The sequence below is a fragment of the Atractosteus spatula genome, chromosome 15, assembly GCF_055471065.1.
Source record: "Atractosteus spatula isolate fAtrSpa1 chromosome 15, fAtrSpa1.hap1, whole genome shotgun sequence".
Lineage (NCBI taxonomy): Eukaryota > Metazoa > Chordata > Actinopteri > Semionotiformes > Lepisosteidae > Atractosteus > Atractosteus spatula.
Genome location: NC_142720.1, coordinates 17,425,295 through 17,450,557, shown reverse-complemented (window position 1 = coordinate 17,450,557; position 25,263 = coordinate 17,425,295). Strand labels below are relative to the sequence as shown.

Genomic DNA, 25,263 nt, shown 5'->3' with positions numbered 1-25,263 from the left:
TGAATGTCACGCGCACTGGGAAAGAAAGCCAGCCGACAAAAAGACCCTTGAGAAAGCAAATCTAAAAATGAACTTACTTGGCGTTCTTATTTAAATCAAACAAAAAACCATTAGTGTCTACAGGACATCGTAAAAGGTCTCTTTGACAAAAGATGTCAGAGAATTAAATCTAATATTAAAACGAAAAAGTAAGTTTATTATGCAAAGGAACAAGTAAAGGTTTATTCCGCTGAAAAGAGAAGAAAAGAAACACAACATTTCGGCTGTGGAGCTGAAATATTGTGTTTCTTTGCTTCTCTTTTCAGCATTGAATAAACCTTGACTTGTTCCTTTGCAGCCTACGCCTGCTGATGCAGCTACCTACTTGAACTTATTATTAACCAAAATATCAGCCTGCGTATCTTACAGCTACCTACTGCGGGAGCACACCACATTGAGGCATCTTACAGTCAAAAAGTCCTGTTTGGAAACCACCTGTCCAGCTGGTTTTGGGAGCAGTCGTGTCACTTTACCTCGGGCATATCGAAGGGAACCTCCTGGCCGTTGCTCTTCAGGATGTCGGCCAGCAGGCAGAGCGTTCTCTCACGCGGGATCAAATTCTCCTCCTGCATCTGGGTCCAGGTGGCCTCGGCCCTCCGCCAGTCGTTGCTTTCCTCTGAGAACGAGACACACAGAGCATGTGGATCCACCCTCCAGACCCAGAGATCTGCCCCACTGCTCATGCAGCTCCAGCCTCTGGCCTGCTGAGAAATCAGCCTTTTCACAAATGGTTTCATTTGATTTAAAAGCAAAAGCAAGTGCATATGCTTGTTTAACGAATAATGATAGCAAGTGCTTTCACGTGCCTACCCATTTACTTTAACGACATCTGCTATGCAAACCAAGACTGAAAATCTGATGTTATTCCATTGGAGACCCACAGGCTTTGACTTCTCTCTAGTAATGTTTCTTTTCCCCCAAAAACAATGTGGCATCTCTTTAAATTCCACTAGTTCAGTACACAAAGCAGATCATGAACAAGGTCAAGAGCAAGGCCTTCCGCAGCAGTGACACCAGGACCAGTCGGGCAACTTACTGCACAGGCGGAGCATGTAGTGGTACATCTCGTCTCGATCGCACTCAAACAGCTTCTGAGTCATCTCCACCATGTTCTCTAGGGCCTCAACCTGCAGGAGAAACGAGACAGCACTCACAGCTCTTTGCAGGGGTGACAGACCTTGACAAGGCACCAAATAAAACAAGCTCTCTGGCTGAGCCTCTGCACTGCACAGCCTGGTGCAGTGCTGGTGTCTGGGGACAGATTTTATCACTGGAACTAGCACAATGTTAACATAAAAAACCAGCAGTACGTCACACATACTCGAAGGTCAATTTCTCTCAAGTGTCAGCTGCTGAAAGCACAGGTGTTTTGTCCCTATCCTAAAGATTTGTGTAAGTGGGGTGTAAACCTTTAATGATGCTAAGTGTAGGGCACCGGAAATCTTTTAGATTTCCTCAAACTAGGAGTTGGCTTTTCCTTCCAGGAGAAGCAGTGAATGTGGCAGTAAATGCTTTCTGACCACGGCCCTGCCTGTTGCTGGGCTGCTGCGATGTACCATGTCCGAGGTGTGTGTATGTTCCCGTGTGCAGGTCCCAGTGTGTCTGGACCCGCTCATGCCGGAATGAGAATGAGACTTCACCTGATTGGTGGCGATGCACTTCTCTGCGTACCACTGCAGCCGTCCCGGTCGTGACCTCAGGCCAGCGGTCTGCAGAGAGACGGAGAGCTCTTAAATCAGAGTCACCTGCAATCACATTGTGCTGCTTTGCCTTCTGTTTACATCTCCTCCGTTGCAATTAACCCAATATACCATTGCATTTCATCTCATCACTTGCTTGGGAACACATAGACCTGGAAATCACTACTTCAGCATAGCTTAAAAAGATTTTAGAGCATTTAGAGCAAACACTACAAGTATTCCGTTATTAGACTTCATGTGAAATCAGACACCAGAAGAATGGTAATGTATGTAGTGTACAGTCTAACACTTTGTAACTCCAAATGTACTATAGTGAAGAAAAAACAGTTAGCTACTAACGAGTTCCTTTAGTGAGTCTGTAGGCAGGAAACCTAAGTGTGCCATTGATTCAGTGCAATTACAAAGGCATTTGAAAGATAAATATTCATTGTGACTTGGTATGTGGAAAGAAGGCCCTTTAAAAAGTATTTATTGCCTGTAAAGCATCTCATTGTGAGGACTTGTTTAAGTCTGAGCCAGAGTGAATTGAATACATTAAACAGCCTCTCAGCAGCACTAGAGTGTTGTTCAGCAGTTGCGTCCAGGTTGTTTAAATCACGCATCACATTTGACTCGAACTGGGGGGTCAAAAGCTCTCCTCTGTTAGCTGGGCAACATTTGATTCCATGCTGCGGCACTTCAGCACAAAGGAATAATTACACCCCTGGATGCAAGTAAGGGTCATTAAAATCTGCTATTGTTTGTAGCTTTTGGTGTTATAAGCCCCTCTCTCCTTCTCTACGTGTTCACAGAGCCACTGCAGAACACGAGGAACTATGAAAGATGGGCCACTAACACACGGGAGTCATGGGCTCGTTCGTTGACTGTTCGGCTGAAGGAGAAAGCAAATGTTAAAAAGATGGAGGCCGATAACATAGCAACATCGGTCAAAGTCAGTACTATCAGGGTTGCAACATTGAAGGTCAATAATAGATCAAATGTCTATTTGTTATTACTTGTGAATAGAAACAGAAGTTAAAAACAACTGATAAGACAGCCTTCATCAAAATACGCAGGAATATTTGGTATATATGGAAATGCACAGGTTAAAGGTAAGTAGGATTATATCTCAAACAACCTTTTGATACAATCTGGGAATGGGAGAGGGATTAGTACAGCTTTCAAGATTTTATCCAGGCAACACTCAATTATAACCAGAATTTAAGGACTCTTTCTTCATCAATTCTCCATACTGTAATTTGTCAATAGCAAAATAGTCTTATGTGAAACTCTCTCTCTCTGATTGAATGTGTGATGCACAACTGCATTAAGAATAGCAAATAAATGCCTGTAATGCTATAAAAAGATGCCACTGACATTAAAATCTTATACAACGAGATCCTGGACAAATTAAAAATTGTTCTGGTCTCCATCACATTTAATCTACTCTGAACTAGACAAAGTGCAAAGTGGTACATTTTCCTTACAACTTTCAAAATCTCCTGCCTGCCCCACACCACTGATCTAAGCCATGGAACAATCTTCACCTTGCAAATCTGCTGGGCGATTATTGTGTCACAGTGGGGATCACAGCTCGCAAAGCCGATCGTCCTCGTTCTCATTTGCGGATCCAAGATCTGTTTTCACTTACAACAGCTCCAAATCCTCAAAGGGACATCTAGGTCAGATAAAGACAATCTCCCTGCCTCTACTTTCAGGACTTACACATCGCTCTGCCTAAGAGAATACTAACTTTGGACAACAAGACTAGGACAACCTTTAAAACTGCATAGATAGGCCTCAACCTTTCACTGCGAAAGGCAATGTCATTATTAAAAATATTGATCACTCTAGAAATATTGCTAACTAAAAACCCCACATAAAGTCTGTTTCCATTTAATTATCTGAAGCACAACCAACCAATTACATTGTTCACTTTTAAGTGGGAAGTCAGAACCTGATGGCAAACTATTTTTAAAAATAATATTTAGCATTGTGAAAACATAGGCACCGAGCATTTAAGGAGTGATGTAATCTGGAATGAAAGTTTCCTGCACTAGATTTTTTTTAAACCTCAGATATCAATTGTTTTAATTGAGCCCATTTTGTATCCACAAGTGTTGCAATACAGAATGAAATGTAGCCCAGCTAAATAAGAACAGCTTTTGACCTTCTGCGCAAGTCAAACATGATGCGTGCTTTTAAAAACCCACCTCTCTGTGGCTCAATGAGTGCTCTATTAAAACAAAAGTTTTTTCAATCAAAATAATTATGTATGCTTAGTAAGTTTAAAACCAACACAAAACCACTTTAATCACAGAGCAGCGCATAAGAAGAGATCACATAAAAACATCTGAAAAGGCAACAAATCTAAAAATTATATTTTGTACTACCAATTATATTAAGGTTTAATGTTTTTGAATGCTTATAATATTTCTGACTATCTATAAAAAATTGAGCTATCCTGGAACTAGCTCCAAAATCCAAAATGTTAAACACTACACTCTGCACACACTCAGCTAGTTCCAAAAAGGATAAGTAAAGCGGTCTTCCACACTGGACAGTTGTGGCACATATACCTCCGTGTTATATACGGCTGTATATTTCAAAATATACAGCCAGAGAAAGCCCTTTAAGTAACAAAGCAGATAGAAATGAAACTCTTCAAAGACTTATGCCACCACACATACTAAATTAACTGAGGAAGAACAGCTGAAAAGAGATTTGAGTTTTAAAATAAAAAAAGAAGGGAAACAAATGAAAATCTGGTACCAAAGACTGCACATGCTTTGCTTTTAAAATTACTCCCGACTTTTGAAAACATGGCTATTCTTTTACAGGCCTAGTATTTTTTCAAGATTCCAAAAAAAACCTGATACACGCAGATTAAATGTGTGACCATACAGCTGAATGAGTGACTCAGATTGAAAAAATGCATTCAAGAGAAATATTTTTCTTTCTACCTTTACAATGATAACCTGTAACATTACCCATAAATACAGCAGGGAATTGTACTGGCCAATCAAGTGAAATACTGTGCCTTGCTCACGGGGCACAACAGCAGTATCCTGAAAATTTGCAAATAGGAGAGAAATTTGAAAATAAATAAGAATCTGGGTGAACATATTAGTTCTCCGTTTTAGAGGCTATGAAAACTTGCACTTCCTGAAACAATCAAACCATATCATGGAATGTGAACATCCATAAGAACAAATATTACTTTGCATTACAGGAAAGCTATATTTTACTTCTTTGAGCTATGTGTACAGATTGGTTAAAACTGTCCTCCAGAATGCAAAAAAATAGTGCAATTAATAACGTGTAACCATATTAAATCATTTAGGGATCCTGACAAATAAGGAAATCTATGTAAAATTACATTGATAAATACATATGAACTCCTTAAAGTACCCAGACAATGTGAATTGGTCATCCCTAACATACAGGAAGTATGTTACAGCATGCACACATAAATCCTTGTGGAATAAAAAGAAAGATTTAATGTATGTAGCCATGTCTGTAGGAGCCCATGATAGCTTATCTTGTAATCTAGAAACACTAAACCAGATATACAAAATTATTTCCTTCCTGCATGTATTAACGGGAGTAAATCACACTGTTACATATCAAGTGACAACCCCTTGCTCTGCCTCCTCACACACTAACATTGTCTTATCCTAAGATGCACATTTGTGTCATTTGCTGTTTTATAATAAGGCTTGGTATCACCATAACCACTACCATCATCATAATAATGAAGCAATCTGGGGGTGAGGGAGATTAAACTCTTCCATTGCCAGTCAAGAACCAAGGTGTATAAGGATAGGACCATCACTAATACCCAACCAACAACTATGGGTTAATGTTTAGTTGGTTGTAAAATGTTCATAAAAATGAAAGTCAATTTTTTTGTGTATGAATGCAATAATAAAAGAATGTAAGATGGTTAGACTGATCATCAGAAGATGAGCATCCTTGGTTGTTGTCATAAAAATAGAGTAAGCGTTTATCCTTTGCATCCCAGCCTTATTAATCAATATACTGCACAAAGTGATACTGCAATAAAAACAATAACACATTCTTGCCATCAGCTGGTACCTCACAGTCCCAAGTGCACTAAAACAGTACACAGACTTCAAGCACTGCCTCCATTCCAGTACACTTTACAAGCACAATAGAATTTAAAACTTCAGCAATAGAAAAGAAAGCCGCCTGGCAATTCCTAAGGTATCTAAAAAAAAATAAGAGTCCACATTACGCAAAAGGTTAATCAGTTAACCGGAGTTAATTAACTAGCAACAAAGGCGGCTTTAAGCACCAGCCACTGTGGGAGAATGTGTGCTACAACACAACAGAGAGAGAAGCGACGTAAGGGAATTCAGATTAGCAATTACGTAGAATCTTGAAGTAATTAAACATTTGAATGTAATTGTGGCAGGAATGTCAATTTAATTGGAATTAGGACAAAAAATAGCTTTCGGATTCAGGGGACTTTGTATGGTGTAGATACTAGTTGATAGGCGCATTCACTGATGTGTGGATAAAGAAATGCAGAAATACAACTCTGTCAGGGAAATGGAATATACAATTTTAACATGGCAGGACCAGCTTCCTGATAAGCAGGGAAGAAATTCCGATTAAATCTGACAGTAAAGCATCACCCTGTGACTATCACTGTATAGTGTCTCTCCTGACACATCTGCTCCTTCTCAAATCGACCCTTTCAGGTGAAACTGGGACTCAAGGAAACATCCTTCGGCTTCTCCCCCCGGTGGTGTCTGATGACTTGTCACCAGAACTGTGAAGTGATCATGTACAGTAAGGACAGAAGCTATATCAAGCAAAAGCATCTTCGTGTACCATATGTTTTGGGATTACCAATCGCACTTGCTATATATATAAAGCAGCAGTGCTCAGCCTTAGCTCTGGAATTCTGTTTTATTCCAACAATGCTCTGATTAGAAATTGCTTAAGAAGCCTAACCTCTACTTGCTTGTTCTTGTGAAGACCCTTTTAGGGACATTGTTCTCTAAAGTTCAAAAGTTGGAATAGTAATTACCATTAACCCTATACCAGTTTATGGATTTCAAAATTCCCCTCATTCAGGTATCAAGAATATAAGCAACTGGACATCTGCAGAACAAAGAGCCCTTGTTGTGGGAGTTTCATATAGAATCACTCCCACCTCTGTCTGGACATTATTACTGCTCACCAATTAAGTGTTGTTCAGACAGCAATAAGGGTCCAGTCTCTTCACTAGCAAGTTGAGTTTCTTGGCAACAACAACAGAGAATGTTTTTCAAGCTGACTACAGAAACAGGTTAAAAAAAAAGGTCTAATCAAGCAAGCTGTTCAATGAAAGAGAACAATTAGCCTAATTGTAAAGCTTGTTGACACAAAAGCAGAAGAGGGCAAAAGACCAGGGTCAGCAAGAGATATAGATCCTGACATTATAAGAAGTCTATGAGCACTGCAATATAGAAACAGCCGACAGGAAAGAAGAAAAGCCATGAAAATTTTAAAGAAAATAATTCTGAAGGCAATAAAAAAACAAGGTTATGGAAGATAGTTCAGAAAACCACATTTAATGAAAATTTCAGACATACAAAGAAAAGTGCTTCTCCTTTTTCCAAGAGGTAATTATTTTAAAGCAGGAATAAGCGAGTTAAAATGGACACATTTTCTGAAGGATTTGTGACCCTGAGTCAAAACTCTATTGTGCCGACCTCTATATTAACACTTCAGGGTCTGAGACTACTCCGTAATATCTGCTGGGAGAGAAGGGGCAGCCAGCGGGGTTGGGCATTTTGAGAAGCAGCGTGTGATGGTGAGATTGATAGCTCACTGACAAGTGCAAAGAAAAAAAACTGTCTACTTGAACTAAGCACTGAAAAGACAGAGTAGCAGTTAAAGCTGGGGGCTGCACTGATGTTGGGGGTGATAAAATAGGCTAGAATATTCTAATCCAGCCAGCAGGAAAAGACACACAGCCACTGGAAAACAAACCACAGACCGTCTGTCCATCTCTTTTACTGCCTCCCCAAGCACCCTACCCCACACAAGCTTCTATTAACCTTACAGCAGACAGCAGCCAGGACTCATTCCCCTGCTTGAGCTGTTCAAGCCTGTTTTCATTATATTCTACAGCTCTTAATACGACCCTGCACTTTGGGTTTTAACTGAACCAGCTGTTGGCATCTTAAAATCCTTGTGGCAATATGAAGTGTCAGCGCAGGATTGCATTCTGTAATTGGGGCAGGGAGTCTGCAGTGCAGGGGCGAGATTCAGCACAGCCATGAGAACGAGTCCTTCTAGCGCCAGTCCCATATACCAGATCTTAGTAATGATTTTAAGACCAACTGGCAAAACCAGTTAAACTTAAATTACTGGTGAATCCTAAGTGAAGATTTTATCTGGAATTTGCAGGCACTAGTGCTTTCAGTTTGGGTTGTTAACCTTAACACACCTTAACCCATTTGCTTGCTATCGAACAATATCGCCCACTGACAACTCAGACCTTCCCTGCTGAACCAAAGTTTCCAAAGTAGTCTCTCACTGTTCATACTCTGGGTGCCCAAGTGCTAAACAACTACTTGTTGAATTATCATTGCCGAATGATAATTAGATAATCCTTAGCACTTTCTAATAGTGTACTACAACCAGTAGCCGTAGCAGAAAAGCATCCATTTAATCTCAAGAAATCAAGAAAGGGGAAAGTTTGGTTGAAATTCCCTCCCAATCTTTTGTTCTCATATTAAAATGAATCTACCTTACAATAAATAAGAACAGCAATGCCGATATTACCAACTAAACATTAACACTACAAGCAATAGAGTACCCCGACTCATCCTCTGAAGTCATGGGACAGGCCTCCCAGTCTTAAAGATGGCTGTGTGGTCAAGACCCAATCCTTCACGAGCACTCCCATCTCCAGCTCAGACACAGGAAGCCGGAGCCTACCCGGCAAGCAACGAACACAAGGCAGGGTACACCCTGGACGGGGCGCCAGTCCATCGCAGGGCAAGTGCAAGCCAATCTTACATGGGGACAATTTGGAGGCCACGGTAAAGGCTGAGGGAGGGGGAATTTGGCCCCAGACACCAAGACACTCCCTACTCTTATCGAGAAATGCCCGGGGATCTTTAAAGACCGCTGGGAGTCAGGACCTCGGTTTAACGTCTCATCCGAAAGACAGCGCCCACTACAGTATAGTGTCCCTGTCACTATACCGGGGCATTAGGACCCACACAGACCGCAGGGTGGGCGCCGCCCAATGGTACCACTAACACCACTTCCAGCAGCGACCATAGGCTGCATGCATACAGTTCTCTCAGACCACCGGCACTGGCAGGTGAGAAGTGAGCTGTTTCCACTTTCATCTCCGACTTTCTCTCTCGTCTCAAAGCTGCCTTCCCCCTGGAAGTGATTATTTTTTCCATGTCCAGTAATATCCACTTGGGGGCTTGTTGGTCATTTTAGTAGTCTGTTTTAAGCTCCTCACTTAAAAAAGGGGCAAACAGGCCAAGCCCGAGGACAACGCACATTAAGAATAGTATGTGCAAAGGGTCAGGACACTCGAGCCCTTCTTGACTTCTTATCAATATTAACAAATAAAAAAATCTTAATCAAGGGTAGATAAACTATACTAATCCTCAAGGGGTAACGTTGTCACCTAAAGCAATCTGCTAAGCTGCTTAGGATATTAAAGGCAAGAACAGCCTGGTTTAATATAGTTTTATGCAGTACAGGGGCAGACAGTGCTTGTTTAGCTGATTTGCCTGACAAGCAGCCTTGTAAACAACCTGAGCTTTGACTGCTTGACAGAATTCAATTCTGCTACCCCCCCCCTGCCCCCTCCATCCCATCATCCCAAGAAGAGGCCACAATAAAAGACTCCCAGGAAAAGAGGATTAACACCGCTGCAGGAAGGAACACAGAGGAATGCTAGCTTAATTCACCCCCACCACACACACAAAAATGCAATCTGTAGATTTAATATGCAAATAAAAAATGTGTTCTGTAACAGCTGCTTAACCTGGGAGCAGAGCAAAGAATGGGAATTCAATAAGGAGAAAAACTGGGCTCCAACTATTAATTATATAAGAGGAGAATAAAGGCCCCACTCTTCACTACCGGTGGCCAGGCAGTACCTAACTGCTGATCCCCCTCCTTCCAGCCCCCCGTTCTTTCTCCCTGGGCCCATTGTGTTGCATGAATTGCATTAGTTAGGATTTAGTCTAAATCTAATTTAAAGTCAAAATTATTACAGCAATCTAATTAAGGATTTAAATAGCTATGTGCATCGGGCACAATAGCAGAAATCCCACCTCGATGATTTTGCGCGCCTCCTTGTATTTCCCAGTCTGCAGGAAGGCGAAGAAGAGGTCGTACAGCATTGTCATCTCGCCCCGCTCCTGGCTCACAAAATCCATCGCTGCACGCGGGAGCCACAGGGACACAACGAGAAGAAAACCACAGATCGAGCACGCTTTTTAAAGGGATTTTCATTTTAATTCTGAACGGCTAAGCTGACATTTTAACTGAACCCCCACAACTGGGGGGCAGACTCCCCACATGTCGACGTTACGCTCTCGGCCACTTAAGGTTTTGCTCACTTATGCCAATGCCGTGTTGAAATCAAGGGACATTTTCGATTTCCATCCGTCAGCGCTGATGACAAGTGCAACATCCGACAAACATCATGTCGGATAAAGCAAATGTGTTGGGGTATAAGAAAGAACGAAACTATAGTGACCCTTCAGGCTAATCTGTATGTTTAGGGGGGGGATGTTAAGACAGAACTCGAAGATCCGCAATATTAGCAATATCAGCACATGCATTTTTCCTTTCATAAAAAAAAAAACGGGAGTCTGGATTGGACTGAAAGAACACTACAATCCCACAAACACAACCTCACCGCGTGCTTTTACTATTTTTTTTTAAACCTGCTAAAGTCTATGTTCCGTATCGGAATATTCCATGCCATGGAGCCGCTGGCGTTGATCCTGCCCCGGTGGCGGTGTTAATGGCCCTCGGCCGCTCAGTGAGAATGAGACGGTGAAGGGAAGGAGGTGTAGGGGGGGCTCAACTCCACTGATGAAGTGGGTAGAGGCACAGGGCAGGATTCAGTGGAGTATCAAACTGGACCTTGGGCACAGGACTGCACTCTCTCCTCAGTACCACAGCCACTTAGATAAGCTACACAAAGCACTCGACCCTTTTAAGGTCAGAGCTTGAAAGCAAACAGCTACAGTGCTTATGATAATCTAGCAGACAGTTCTGAAATGCAGGGACAACAGAACAAGCTGCTCCTTTATGCTATTACAGTCGAATTTGTTTTATTTTGTCTTTTGATCCAGTCTTTCCACTGCAAATATCGTGTCATGCATTTCAAACGTATGTACATACAACAATCTGCATCAACCCTAGGATTGATATCATTTTAATGCAACCTATATTTCTACCCGTGTTTACATTTCCAGCTGCTTTTTGCATAGAATTTCTCCATTTGTCCTGACCAGTGGTGAGCTCATGAGTCAAAGTGACAGAGATGGCAGTATGCAGGGCTAGCTGTTCCTTTCCTCTTACTAGGTATTAAGTCGCCAGTCGCGAATCTATGGTAAACCTGGTTGAGATTTCTGAAGAGAACGAAGGTGACATGGCTGGAGGACATTAGGTTTTGTGAATGGGTGATCTTGAGAGAAGCCTATAAAAGCTCACAGAGCAAGGGGCTACTGTGGTTAGTTCATACTCACCTTTCTGCAGGAGATCTGTGTCACCTTTCTCTATCAGCCCACACAACACATCATGAAAGCGAGGCATCTGGCCATAGTGCCTGTGGCAGTCCATTGCAGCATCCAATGCAGATGAAAGGTCATCCCTGCAGACATTGCGAAGACAAACGCATTATAAAAATGACTATAGAGATAAAGACTTCAATTCCCTACCGATGTTAGAAAGTGATAAGAGCAAAAGGTGGAACTCCCGACAAAACGTAGGGAGATGCCAGAGGCATTCATTGAATTACCTAACAACATTAGAAAAGATGACTGGTTACGGCATCTTAAAATGTAAGACGCTTAGATTAACATTAGAGCAGCAATATAAAATGAGCAAGCATGAACTATATTGTATAATACGTACACATGACGCTGCAGGAAATGTCTTAATCTGAAAAGGCTTAAGAAAAAAACATGTTCAGTTTCTTTTACTTATTGAAAGTTAAAATAATATGAATGTCAATTCTTTCCTATTAACACACAGTCTGTAAAAGTGCATGTCTGAATCTCAGTGTGTTGACTCCCAGATTGCCCTCATTTACTCCAGATCCCCAGCTGCGCAATTTGGCTGAATATGGCAACAGAATTAGGAACTTAAATACGCACTTCCCTCCGCGCAGCTCTCATAATACGATGACAAGGTGATGGGGGAGACAAAAGGAATAAAACACTACTCCGATCTCTCTATTGTGACTGGGGAAGCAGGGAGAGGTTGAAAGAAGTGTCAGTCCTGTGATTGGGTAATTACAGTGCCAATCACACAAAAGGTCAAAGCAGACAGGTCATAGCTGGGATTCAAGATGAATTTCACTTCTGTAGAAAAAAAACACCACATCGCCTAAAGCATTGCACTTAGTTTTGCTAGTGGACTGCAGTCCCAGCAGCGACAAACGGCAATGAAATTCTAACAAAAACATCATCCTGACCCTTCCTACATACCACGTTCCATTTCATATAGGAACTATGTATGGGGGAAAAAATTAGCAAAAACGATTAAGTTTACTACACAAACACAGCTCTCTTGCGATTGGTTTTAATTGAAATGAAGTGCACCAACATTATGCATCAAGCTGAAGTCGAGTGGCTATTCACCTAACGGCTTACTGATTGAAAAGCCCTTTTAAGACTGGAAATGCTGGGGGAGGGAGGGAGAGAAAGAGGCGTAGGTGGCACAGTGGCGAGGTTTTGTGAGTTGGGGATGTGGGAAGGGGGGGGATTGTGTAGAGAAACAAGCAAGCAAATGAAAAGAAGGCCGTGTTCACAACTGAACAGGGAAGGAAAAAGAAAATCAAACTTATTCCACAGAGGGAGAAGCGTTTTTCGGTCACCTCAACAATGACCCCCCATCCCACTGCTGCACTTAAGAACTCCCATCAGCCCTCACAAGCATCGGACAAGAAGCTAGTATTGCAATTACAACTACCCCCCCCCCCAGAACCACCACCAAGAATTAACCATGTTGAAGGCTTCATAATTTCTCTAGGTACAATTTAGCTGTCACTTGCATTAACATTTACTCAAACACGGTCTGCGAACGTCACCGACTTCACTTGTCAAGTACTTTCCAGCCAATTAAGTCGAAAAGCTGCAAGTATTCTCTGTTAAGAAAACTGAATGATTAGACAAGATAGCTCATTTCCCCAGTTTCCTTTTGTTCAAGAGAAAATGCCACATTTACATTACCAGCCTTATCTGCATCCTCTGACAGAGAGAGAGAAAATGGACGCTGAAGACCGCAGAACAGTGTCAGCTGCCTGGGACAGGCATACGGAAACTGTCATTATATCAATCATACTTGAAAAAGAAACAGCCGTGAAAGCAGCTTAATTATAACCCAGTGATCCCTGACAAAAAAAAGAAGACCTGATCACCGTGCTGCATTCATCGGGCAGGTGAAATGGTTATGCACCGCAGTACTGATGACATTAAAACGAAAACTACTGAAAGAGTCAGGCAGTTCAACACCTCTTCAACAGTTTTAGTGCTGAAAATGCTGACAAGGACAATGACAACAACAGGTTAAGGGCCCTTGCACATTGTTCTGTAACCTGCATCTAATGTTAAAGTGTGTAATTGTTAGAAGAAAAGTAAAAGCATATATATTTCCTATTACACCTTGCATCTATAAATGTACAATCAACCAATTCCAATGAGATCGGACCAGTTTTAAAACGACATTAGCAACTGATCATCTGCTTGGAAGACAACTTCCTACAGCTCCATGTATGTGTGTTCAGCACCGCTCCAGGGAAGCAGATGTTATGAGTAGCTGAACACAAAAACTCACATGAGAAGGTAAATATGAAAACACAGAAAAACAGATAAAATGTATTGTATATTATTTAAGACTACTATAGTGTACTGCTGTGCAGCTAGGCATGAACGATGTGTGTCTAGGTATACACACTGCCTTCAAATAATGCATTTTCATTTTTACTTGGAAACAAAGTCAAAGGAAATCAAACCTACCCCACCCCTCAAGAAAAAGTCAAGGTTTCAAAGAGCTGGCACTCAATAGCCCAAAAAACTTCCAATCACAAACTGGTCAATTTTGTCAGTAATTTACACTAATATTTAGATCAGGAACACATATTGGTAACTCTTAGGGGTGTTTAACATTAAAACAACCAAAGCAGAACAAGCACATAAAATGAACATTTTGTACAAAAGCCAAATGGGCTACACTGGGATACCCAGAGCTCCAGAAAGGCTAAAGACTGGAAGCACTTGGAGGGGCTGGATTTTCGTGCTCCACAGACAGGATGCATCTATAGGAGCGACTGTTGGAGACATGGAAGAGGGGATGTTTCTTATAAATTAAATATAATTGTATCTTTTTGAACAAAAGGAATAAAAAAAACTATTACGAGTATGCAATTTTGTTCCTTTGAAAAGAACTGTTAATACAATTATTCAATTTTAATCTTGTTTTCATTGTGTTTTCTTCTTTATGACAACTATTAGAATATTTTGAATATTTCTGATGTAGTTTTAATACATTCAGTATGAATTTTCACAGGAAGAATGATAAACCAGATCCAACATGCAAAGAGCCTAACACCCAGCAAAAAATGGATTTAGAAATCTACATAAGCAAAAAAAATGTTCAAATCCATCACCTTGGTGCCTGATATGCTCCTGTTATCAAACTCATTTTGTCTTGACTAAAACCGTTCCATCATTAACAATTCAAAGTAGTGTGAGATAGTCTATTCAAATTAGAATGCCACTTAAAAAGACATTCAGCTATATTCATTTTCATACAGAAACCAGTTTTTCTTCAATGTTTTAAGTAACACTACTCATTGATGTTAAAAATACAAAAATACAAACAATGGCAATTTTTGACAGATACCTCCAGTTAGATTGGTGTCAGCGTCAACGTTATTTTACATGCAGTTCTCGATAAAGAAATAAGTTACTGCCACTTTCTTTTGTTTGCCTTGTTAGACTGGAGAATATAATTGCCAATACTGTTTCAGTCAAAGCTGATCTGTTGCTTAATTTCAAAACACTAAAACTCATTCACTGTCACAGTGAATCTTCGTAAGCAGTACTCATTAAGTCATTATGCATGACATTCTGATGAGATGGTATCACCAAAGTGACATTTTCTTTGTCCCCATAAAAATCTAAGCATGATGAATAAGTAAGGGAAAGTAAAGTTAATGAAAGGGCAGTTTTAGGTGTCTACAACATCTTTAAAGAGGAAATTGGAGCCCAGTATCGTCAAGCACAATTGGTGTCTCTCTGAGTAAATCACTTTACTAAAAAGGTAAGGAGTTTTGGCAATATGTTGGTTATGGGTTGATAAAATGTTGATCTTAAGCTTGAGGCAATTTTCTTCTTTTTCACTGCTGCTTTAAATAAACTACTTTGATACTTTGATTTCAATTGCTGTGTGGAGTTTGCAGAACAGTACATAATGATGTATAACAGTAAATTGTCTTGCTGTGTTTTATAACACTTGTTCTTGATGAAGTGAAGGACATAAGTTCTTCGGCAGCACAGTGCCCTGCATTACACTGTTAATGTGTCTAATTTCTATTGGACTTAACATTAACAGAATGATTAGAAATGTTGGTCACCAGATGCAGCTGTACAGCTTGCATGCACAAGGGAGCTGAAGGTCATTATTACTTATTACTTATTTTGACTGTGGGTAACTCTGGCTGTTGGAGCACCAAAACAAGAAAAGATACAGCCTTTCAAACAGTTAAAAAACTCAGTAAAGCTCCCACAAGGAGTGAGCGAATTAATAAATGCAACCGTCTCTCAAAGTGCACCTCCCTAGTGCAGAACTCACTGAGGGGATCAGCCAGTCAGAGGCCAGGAGTTAAACCCCTTTCCCTAATAACTTATTGCGTGTTGTCTCAAATCCAGCAATTAGCGCTCAATACATAATTAACATGCAAATGAGATGATCTACTTAAAAGCTGTTCTCACAAATAGACCTGAACGGAGGTGAAGGTCCAGCTTAAAGAGGCTGGGTTTTTGTTTCATTTGCATATTGCGTTTTAGTGAGCATTGATACCCATCGCTAAATCAGTAACAAAAGATAATGAGCAGCAATTAAAGGACAGGAAGGGGGGGACAAGACTGCTGCAGCCATTACAAGACAGAGAAGTTGCTCCAGTCAGAGGGTGTTGTCCCAGAAGTCTGAAGGCAGGTGGGATTCTCCGTCAAAACTATCTACCTCACGTCCAACATATTACTTCCCAGACTGACAGCAATACTGTGGCAGATGGTCCTTGCACTGTCAGAACAGGCTAATGCAAAGATTCCTAACCATTTCCTAAAACAGGCCCTCGTTTCTCCAGAATTAGTCCTGGAAAAATGACAACAAAGTAGTTGTGCCCAATAAGCAATTGCCAGAATAAATGCATGCTCTGGATCACAAGTGTTTTAAATGCAGTGCAAAGCCGTGAATGTTTATATATAAATGGAGTAGATCTAGAACTTGGACCTGAAGGGAGTATCTTCAAAGGCTTTAACCTTTCTGCAGGAAATCTGTGTCACCTTTCTCTACCAGCCCAAAGGCCCAGGACCGAGCTAGAACTGCCTCCAGCTCCACAGTTTCCAGCTCCCTTTTGCTCCATCACACAAATTCAGGCAGAAAGGTCGCGTTGCACGCACTCACCTCTCGAGGTACAGGGTGATGAGGGGGGAGCAGAGATTGGCAGAAGGCTTGGCGAGGCCTAGCGAGAAGATGGCTTCCTGCAGCCGCTTGATGGCTGCCTCCTCCCCCCGCATGGCTGCCCCGTTGAGGATGTGGAAGAAGGAGCTGAGGGTGGCATCCTGCACCGGCACCTCCTTCTCCTTCATCTCCCGCAGGATGTCCACCGCCTCTGCAGCGGGAAAGGACAGACGTCAAGATCAGACCTCTCGCTGAGCCAGACACTGTGGCAGAGAGCGCAGGGCGTCACTAACGTTAACCAAATCTGCCTGGCTTATCACTGGACCTCAGTCTCCTGCACATCCGCTGTTTCCCGCACCATGTAAAGGGCCAGCAAGTGTGACATGAAGCCCTATGGCTCCTACCCACCCAAGAAGACAAATACGATGGCAGCGAGAGGAGCAGGAGGATTTTAAGGTTAAAGTTGGTTTTGTTCCTGAACACAAAACAGAAATCGCCCTCCACCATGTCTTTTGCAGCAGAGGGAGGGGAGAAAGACAAGTGCAACAGAGGAAGAGGGACCAAGTGACAGAGAGGAACAAGAGACAGGGGTGGGGACGCGAGGCATAAAAGGCCCTTAGATAATTTCATGTAGGGAAAACAAACTGCTATTAAAACAGCATTTTACACCCAGCAGGAATGCAAATTCTACCGTATAATGCCAATTTCAAGTTAATTACTACTTGCATTTCTAAACGAGACTACAATTACCGAGCCCCACAATAGCATGGTTTTATCATTTCTTTGCAACTGCGACTACAAATTATAGGTAGGCAGAGTATGCCCAGCGTGCCCCACCGTGGCCCCGGCCGCCGGCCCTGGGATTCGGAGCCAGCTAAATGGAGGCTTTTATCATCCGGAGCTCACATCTGCCACATAGCGCCATTGTCTCCCCTGGCAGATGGTTTGTCATGGGGCCAGATAATTAAGATGTGTTTACAGTGTATTTAGAGGCACACTAATGGTCTGATACCGATAGGGTCTGTTTGCACCGTCGATACTAATTATCAAAGCTGTGCCAGCGCAAAATGCCCCGGTCCTAAGCAGTGTCTGTGTGCATGCGCTCAAGTATTCAAATGGAATCCCATTTATAAGGCTGCCAATTATACTGAAGCACTGAATAAGACTGGAAATACGAGGAGAAAACCTAATGCATTCTAAAGAAAAAGACAATACGTCACAAGGTTCAGGCATTTCAGATCGGCAAATATGCCAACAACAGTTTCTTAACTTCTAAAAGGCCTGAAAAAAAACTCCAATTAATTTCAAGTTGTATCAGAAGTGAAATGGATGGCCTGTGTTTTGTAAGACTATGCAACATTCTGGGGACTGGATTATAAGTTTGGAAAACCGGTGTCTATCTGTATTCAGTAAAAGTGTATATTCTCCCAATAAGCAGAGCATTTCATGTTTTATCTGAAGAGATGATAAAGAGTAGTGGAATTACAACAAATGGGTTCATGGAGATGGAGAGGGAGATCAGAACGATGCTTCAGTTACCTGGAGCAGCACTGGAAGAACGGGACTAACACCTCAGGACAGAAACGTTTCCAGGTTTTAATTTTCCAGGAACACTGAGGCATGCTAATTTTCTTTCACATCATCACCATTGTGCACTTTTATAACTCTTGACAAATAATTTGAAAGCAAAGAATGCACACATAACATGTCACTACAAGGCTCCCTAAAACAAGAGCTGAAGCTGCCTCATACGGGGAACGACAATATACAATGTACACGGAACATGTGCAACATGTGCTTTCTGCAAAAGCAAACCACTGAAAACTTTAAGTCCTCAAAATCCACCTGCTGCAAGGGCGCTAAACTCTGATGCACATCATATAAAGTATAAAGTAACTTCAATACAGCTTCAGCAAGAAAAATGTTCTCCACTACAGACTAGGATAACACAGACATCACAGGAATTATTAATAAAGACAGTTCTCCTTATTAAAGTACTCTGGGGGGGAAAAAGAATGCAGATGAAAGGGGAATAACTAGAGATAATCAACAATTTGGGATAATGCCTAGTGAACAGTCTGTAATGCTGGCTGCTAGATCTTAAAACCAAGCCCATTTGCTCTTCTCTGCTCCCACTTCCCGAAGCCACGACTGTTATGCAAACTAGGGTCTATCCCAGAGCACCTCAATGGCTTGGCACAGAAAGGAGACAAGGAGCATTGCCTTGGTCAGGCTGCAGTTTGAGGAGCTTCCTTTTGTTGTGTCCTGCAATTTGGTATGGTTTTGGGATCCCTTAACCAATATAAATAATTTTTCATTTATAACACAACAGCAGAAATAAGTCATTTTTAAATGACTGAAATACCCTGAAATGCTGGAAAAAATGTAAAAATAATAAATCAGACATCTACGACAACCTACTGTCAAATCCCAATATCTACTGCATAGTTGTATACTATATTAGATTCACCTGTCAAAAAGAAAAATGAATTGTTTAGGAGACTAGAAAGAAATGGAGCTGTGGAAAAAGCACTAGATGTTGGCACTGGACATGATGTATTCATTGATTTGATGTACATGGTATTTAAAGTGCAACACTTTAGGTCAGTTTCCAAATGGAAATACATGAAGAATAATAACAGTATCTGCTCAGCAGGGATTAAAATCATAGATGTCATTTAAAGGTTCATGCAAGGATTGACTAAGTGTTTTTCAGAAGTTTACAATCTTTACAGTATGATAACAGAGCGTTTTTCCTCCTGACATTCAGTGCAACATTTACACAACACTTTACTTTGGCTCTGCAGATAGCTAACAGTGTTATTCTCTAAACATAATGCATTCAGATTGTTACAGCACACAGTAAGTAAATAAAAACTGAACTGACAGTAAATTACCATGGCTAACCGCGACATGAGTGAGAACCTTTTTTGGATTCAGTACAGAAAGCCATGGTGGACTGGCCAAGAGCACCATCTGAGATGCATACTTCCTAACAAGTAAGATGAACCATGCAGAGCCTCTTCATTAATGTTGTACAGGATGAGGCACAGTGTCACATCTTCAAAAAGATTGTTACAGCTTATGGGCTCTCAATTTTTTACAGTCATATGAAACACATATGAAAATGGCTAAGTTCCATATATATAGAGAGAGACATAAACGTCACAAAAACAGTATATATAGAATAATATATATTCAATTCACCCTGGACCAGGCAACCACAAGTGCCAGATTATCACCAGTATACCTGTAAAAATCCAGCCCTCTGAGAGAGCCCATGCTCTCATTCTACACTTGTACCCAAGTTCACTGCTTCATGGTATACAGTTATGATGCTGGAGTGGGAGCAGGCCAGATATGATTTAAAAGCACCCTGCACATGCATTTATGAAAATAACCACACTTCCAAAAGCCAGTTACAGTCTGAGCTATAATGAAATAACCTGAAGCTCAGTCTGGGTGGCCCTGTGTTGCGTCTACCTGCTGCATGCTGGAGCCGGGGTCAGCTGGCGTGGGCGTTGAGGGTGACAGCTGCTGGAGGAGGGCAGGGCACTGTGGGGAGGCCCAGGTGAGGGGCAACACCGGGCCATCCCTCCCATCTCCCTGCTCCGGCCCCCACACTCTGCTAACTTGACTGAGCCGCCTGCTCGACACCCTCTCTTAAAAAGGACCATCTCCCAAGTAATTAAATTTGTCCCCCTGCATATTTACTGAACGTGTTCAATTAGCTGCGTTTCAGTGAGTGCTAAACGCTGGCCTCCAGAGGTGTTTAAACGCCACTCAGGATTAAAAAACAACATAAAACACTAATGTACGCCAAGCCCACTGCTTTTCCCAAGGCTCCAGTTTCTCGCAGTACTTACAGCTGCCTCTCGATGCTAATATGCACTGACTACACCTTCAAAGCTCCTTGGCTCTTTTGAGTTTTCTCCTAAAAAAAGTACACTCTGTCCACTTAACACTTGATTATTATTTTAAGGAATTCGAGATTCACATTTAAATGAGAAAAATGAAACCATCTCAGAGTACATGAACACAAATACAATTCATGCATCCAAAACAATGTGCCTTTTTACATATAGTTTTAAACATAATTTGTATTTATATGCAAACAATACAATAACATCTACAAAGATACAGCTGCAGCTCATGGGTCCTCCTAAAAATTTGACAGTCATATGAATCGCATAAAAAAGGCTAAGTTTCATATATAGAGAGAGACAATAAATATCACAAAAACATTATATATAAAATATATATTAAATTTATCCTGGACCAGGGTCATGTTTATTGACTTCAGTTTTTTTAAAACTGTAAAAAAATGAAACAAAGCCATTAACTTAGGCACAGTGCACAATCTGTGCCACAAGTCATGATCTTCAAACTCAATTTGGAACAGCTACTTTCCTAAAAACGAGCCGAGGAAACGCAAAGGCACTGAGCTGTGCAAATGTAAATGACAAGCTTGCCAAGCCATTAAAACTAATGGCTGGACTGCTGAAGCATCTCTGGTTGAATTCACATGCAAATTTGTATGTGAAATGTTCAAGCACTTTTGGAGACATGATATACCATTAGTATCAAGACCGATTTTATAAATTCTGTTAAAGTGCCAAGAGTCCTGTAATTTGTGAGCACCATATGCATATGTCATTGTACACATACAGATTAAAGCACTGAACAGTGAACATTTCAAAAGTCAAATGTGTGCATTATTAGGCTTCCCAATTTAAAAAATAATAATAATTCTTTTTTTTCCTATTTTAATTCCTAACTGCTATTTAACTCCAGGAGAACACCCTTTGATAACACAAAAATAGAAATTTCAAGACGTGTAGATTCTTCAATTCTCAATTTTATAGTGCAAAGGAATGATATGATAGCATTTATCAAAACAGAATTTTGAAACAAAACCAGCACAAGCTTGATTTGGTTCCAGAACAAGGACGTCTGCAAGAGAATTATCGTTACTGTAGCACAAGAAAGACATGTCTGTGGGCAAGATGGGATCAAAATATCTCTGGATTCACAAAACAATATGAGGAAAGACAGGTGACAGCTTAAGCAGAGCTGAGTTTCCATAACAATTATAATACTAGCTAGTTCAGGACTTACTTAACATTGCCCTTCAGGTGACCCATGTCCTTGCTGAATGTGGACTGCAATCTTGCAATCTAAGGATTTATCACACTAAACAAGTACCTCAAATGCAGGTGGACAATTGCATTTGAAGTGCCAAACTCAACTATGTAGCAGTTCTACCTTTAACATTTAATTTAAAAAGAATTTTGGCATGCACAATATTGCAATTCCAAATAGAAATGTAAAAAGCATTCTTCGTATGATATTGTATCAACTGTATCTGAATTTCATGGAGCTTATACATGTCACCCGTGAAAGATGCTGGGCTCAGCGAAGCAATATTGCAAACACACACTGCTGAACCATGTTAAACAGTAAGCAAAGACAACTCACCCTCCAGTTTCCCATGCTTTGTTAGAACCTTTACCAGTGCCATGTACTTATTGGCATCAAGGGCAACAGAGGAGTCCTTTCGATTTCTGAAACATACAAAGCATTTTATTAATTCAAGCAGATACTCATCTATTTTTTTAACCAAACCAATGCTGTGCTGGAATTTTTACACAGAAGAACATTTTACATCTAAATCTTTTATTTTGCGAAAACTAGTATTTTTAAACTACTTAAATTAGCATAAAACCAGTAATATTCCTCAAAGATCAAAGAGAATGGGTTGTTTTGATAAAAGGATTTTTTTACCGCTTTAACAAATGATTTTAGTATCTAAATATTCTGTAAAAAAACATTGTTTACATCTTTTTAAATAGCTAAGCTTCCCGTCCACCCCTGAAACATCTGGAAATCATGAAAACTACAACAGCAAAAATGACATCACAAGAGATTCTGATCAACAATGGCAACCCAGAAGATCCTTAAAATGCTGTAGGAAATATGCATTTTAAATAAATCTGTAGCTACAGGACAGCCAATTTACTGATGCGGGTAGGTAAAAGAATGATGAGTGTTGATTTAACTACATACATACTGCCTATATATTTAGGCAATGCTTAGATCCTTAAAAATAAAACTATTGAAGTCCAGTTTTTCATTTTAAATGCAGGTGGTACTGAGCCAAACACAGAGTGGCACTTGAGAACCCGAGCTCTGCGAGTATGTCAGGCATTTCAGAAGCCCCTGCTAGAATAACAGAATAAGCAAAAGGATCAAAATTCAACCTGATGGTGAATGCAATTAAAGTGCAAGTTTGACAGTAGGTCTACAGAACAAGCTGTCAGTTTGCAGCCTGGGCTGGCTTTATAAAAGCAGAGGGTTGAGGAATCTCTACATTAATATTCCTATGCATTCCATTGATCTGCCTGGCTTGCAGATTAAACATTAATACAGTGCTCATGTTCCCAGCAGTTTAATTTGGTGGGGGGTGTGCGGCAGACCACAGACCGTGCTCCGCACTCACATTTCATGCTTCAGGTTGAGTGCCTCCTCAGCATTGTCGTGACGACAGCACAGGTTGATGAGGGCTGCATATCCGCCAATAACCATGTCTGCTTCATGCTGTGCCCGCAGCTCCAAGGCCCGGGTCAGGTTCTGAGACAAAAAAGTACATAGAACTTGAAAATAACACTATCAAAATAATAAAAACCTTTCATTCTATTCAAAATGTATGAATAGACTTTTCCAGGAGTTTCCTTCTTACCAAATGAGAATGGAACTGAAGAAGGCCACACAAAACAAGCTCTGTAGTGGAAGTAACCAAATTCCAGTACGGAGTCTTTACTTGGGGAGCCTACTTTCTGAAAGTGTTTCAACTGTCACCAGCCTTCAAGAGCAAAACAGAACAACGTTGCAAGATTCCTCCCCGGCTGGGTTTGAGTTTTTTTCTTTGTCCAAGCAAAGCTCACGCTGAATGGATGATGATATACGTTGGCCTACTTGCCGACCTGTGGGCAAGTAATTCCAAGTCTCTATTTGAGGTCCAGACATTTTAAATAAACGCCATAAGCGTGTCTGAAATAAGAATTAAGCTAAAAATCCATTAAACCAATATGCTTCGTATTCACCCAGCCACATTAATCCATGTTAACACAATCATGGCGTAAACACTGACAGTAGCAGAAGCCAGTAGCATTACTGCTTTAATAGATACAGCCCATCACATACGGACAACAGGAGTTAAATCACTGCAGCCATGTCAGATGGTATTAACACACCCAGCCACTGCCTATCAATGTCTAAATCTTTGTCAGCCCCTTAATGAATGAAGTCAGAATGTGAGTTTTACATGTAATGCAAATGCTAATTGAAGATGAATGTGTGGTCAAAATATTAACCAACTTACAGACGAAGAGTCAAGTCCCAAACTGTAATACTGGATTACTTCTGTAATCAACAACACTGGACCCAGACGGCAAATTTTCAGGTGAACAATCTGTACTTGTGAAGCTTTTGATGTTTACAGAACTGACTCTAACCACACCCACTCCACTACTAAATATAGACACCAGGCATGCACTACGATATACTTTTTCAATCAAGGATAGGCTTTAAAAAAAGTGAATAGCACAGGTATGATTCACAGAAGGTATACATCTTGGTGGATAATAAACTACACGTAAATACATAATTGATGCATAAAAGGGTAACATTGTCAGGTAACTATGTTCTATTTGACACATCTGTATATTTATTTCTAGAAGGAATTCTCCCTCCATTATGTAACTTAAAAGATTTTAAGAATACTAATAGTACTGTTTTTGACATTCTCATATCTGGCGAAGAGTAACTTTATTCTAAAAGAAAATGGTGGCAGATTTAATGAAGTGCATTTGGTGTGCAAAGACTGTGGCTTGTCCGTCGCTACAGTATTAGACCGTGCTGAATGCCCATAGCGCCTTCGTGAGCTAGCATCAAGTTGGGAGCGGCATAAGAGAGACAGATAGGTGGCATATCAGTGCCACGCTGTGCGCTAAGTGCAGAAGATTAAGAGATACTTTCGCGGTTTCACTTGTGGGACAAGAGGCACTACCCATCAAGAAGCACTATGGGAAACATTAATAACAAAGCCTCCACACACAGCCTTACATCTTTCCAATGCTTTACAACGGGACTCTAATGCACTTCTTTGCATTCATTAAAAACACACAAGCGCCCCATTAGGCGGACAGGGAATATCTCACCAGAGCTTTAGTGAATGCAAATGACTTCAAAAGAAAAGCGTAGGTATGGACTGCTATTATACTTTCATCATTATGTACAGTAGCCCAAAATCATACTGTTTTTTAAAAAGATAATATGAAGACGGGTAGCTTTTCGCCCACACCATTAAAGACTTAGAAGTGAATTTCTCTGTAATTTTTACAAGAAGATAGCTCCATCTCTAGCTGTGGAGACCCATTGAAAAAGACATAAATCTTTATTTCATTTAATCCCTTTAGAGGAACATTTAGCCATCAAAGTAGTGACATGTGATGTGATCCAGTAAGCCTCCATTATTTATTTTGCAATCACTGCTTTATGTAATTTTTAAAGTACTCTTGTTCTGGGGCCTGAAATGACTGAGGACATTATTAACCATGCAGATTATCAA

General features: G+C 40.8%; 1 protein-coding gene across 2 annotated transcripts in view; it reads right to left on the bottom strand.

Annotated features, from left to right (window-relative positions):
• lrpprc (leucine-rich pentatricopeptide repeat containing) overlaps nt 1–25,263 on the bottom strand; it is a 68,359-nt gene that overhangs the window by 18,729 nt on the left and 24,367 nt on the right. For both annotated transcript variants that reach the window (XM_088933767.1, XM_088933766.1), the window contains exons 21-28: nt 23,134–23,264; nt 22,113–22,198; nt 16,638–16,845; nt 11,474–11,598; nt 10,046–10,152; nt 1,680–1,748; nt 1,076–1,166; nt 513–655 (exon numbers count right to left, since the gene is read on the bottom strand). In XM_088933767.1, coding sequence (XP_088789893.1) covers nt 513–655; nt 1,076–1,166; nt 1,680–1,748; nt 10,046–10,152; nt 11,474–11,598; nt 16,638–16,845; nt 22,113–22,198; nt 23,134–23,264 — 960 coding nt within the window. The remainder of the gene's footprint in view (nt 1–512; nt 656–1,075; nt 1,167–1,679; nt 1,749–10,045; nt 10,153–11,473; nt 11,599–16,637; nt 16,846–22,112; nt 22,199–23,133; nt 23,265–25,263) is intronic.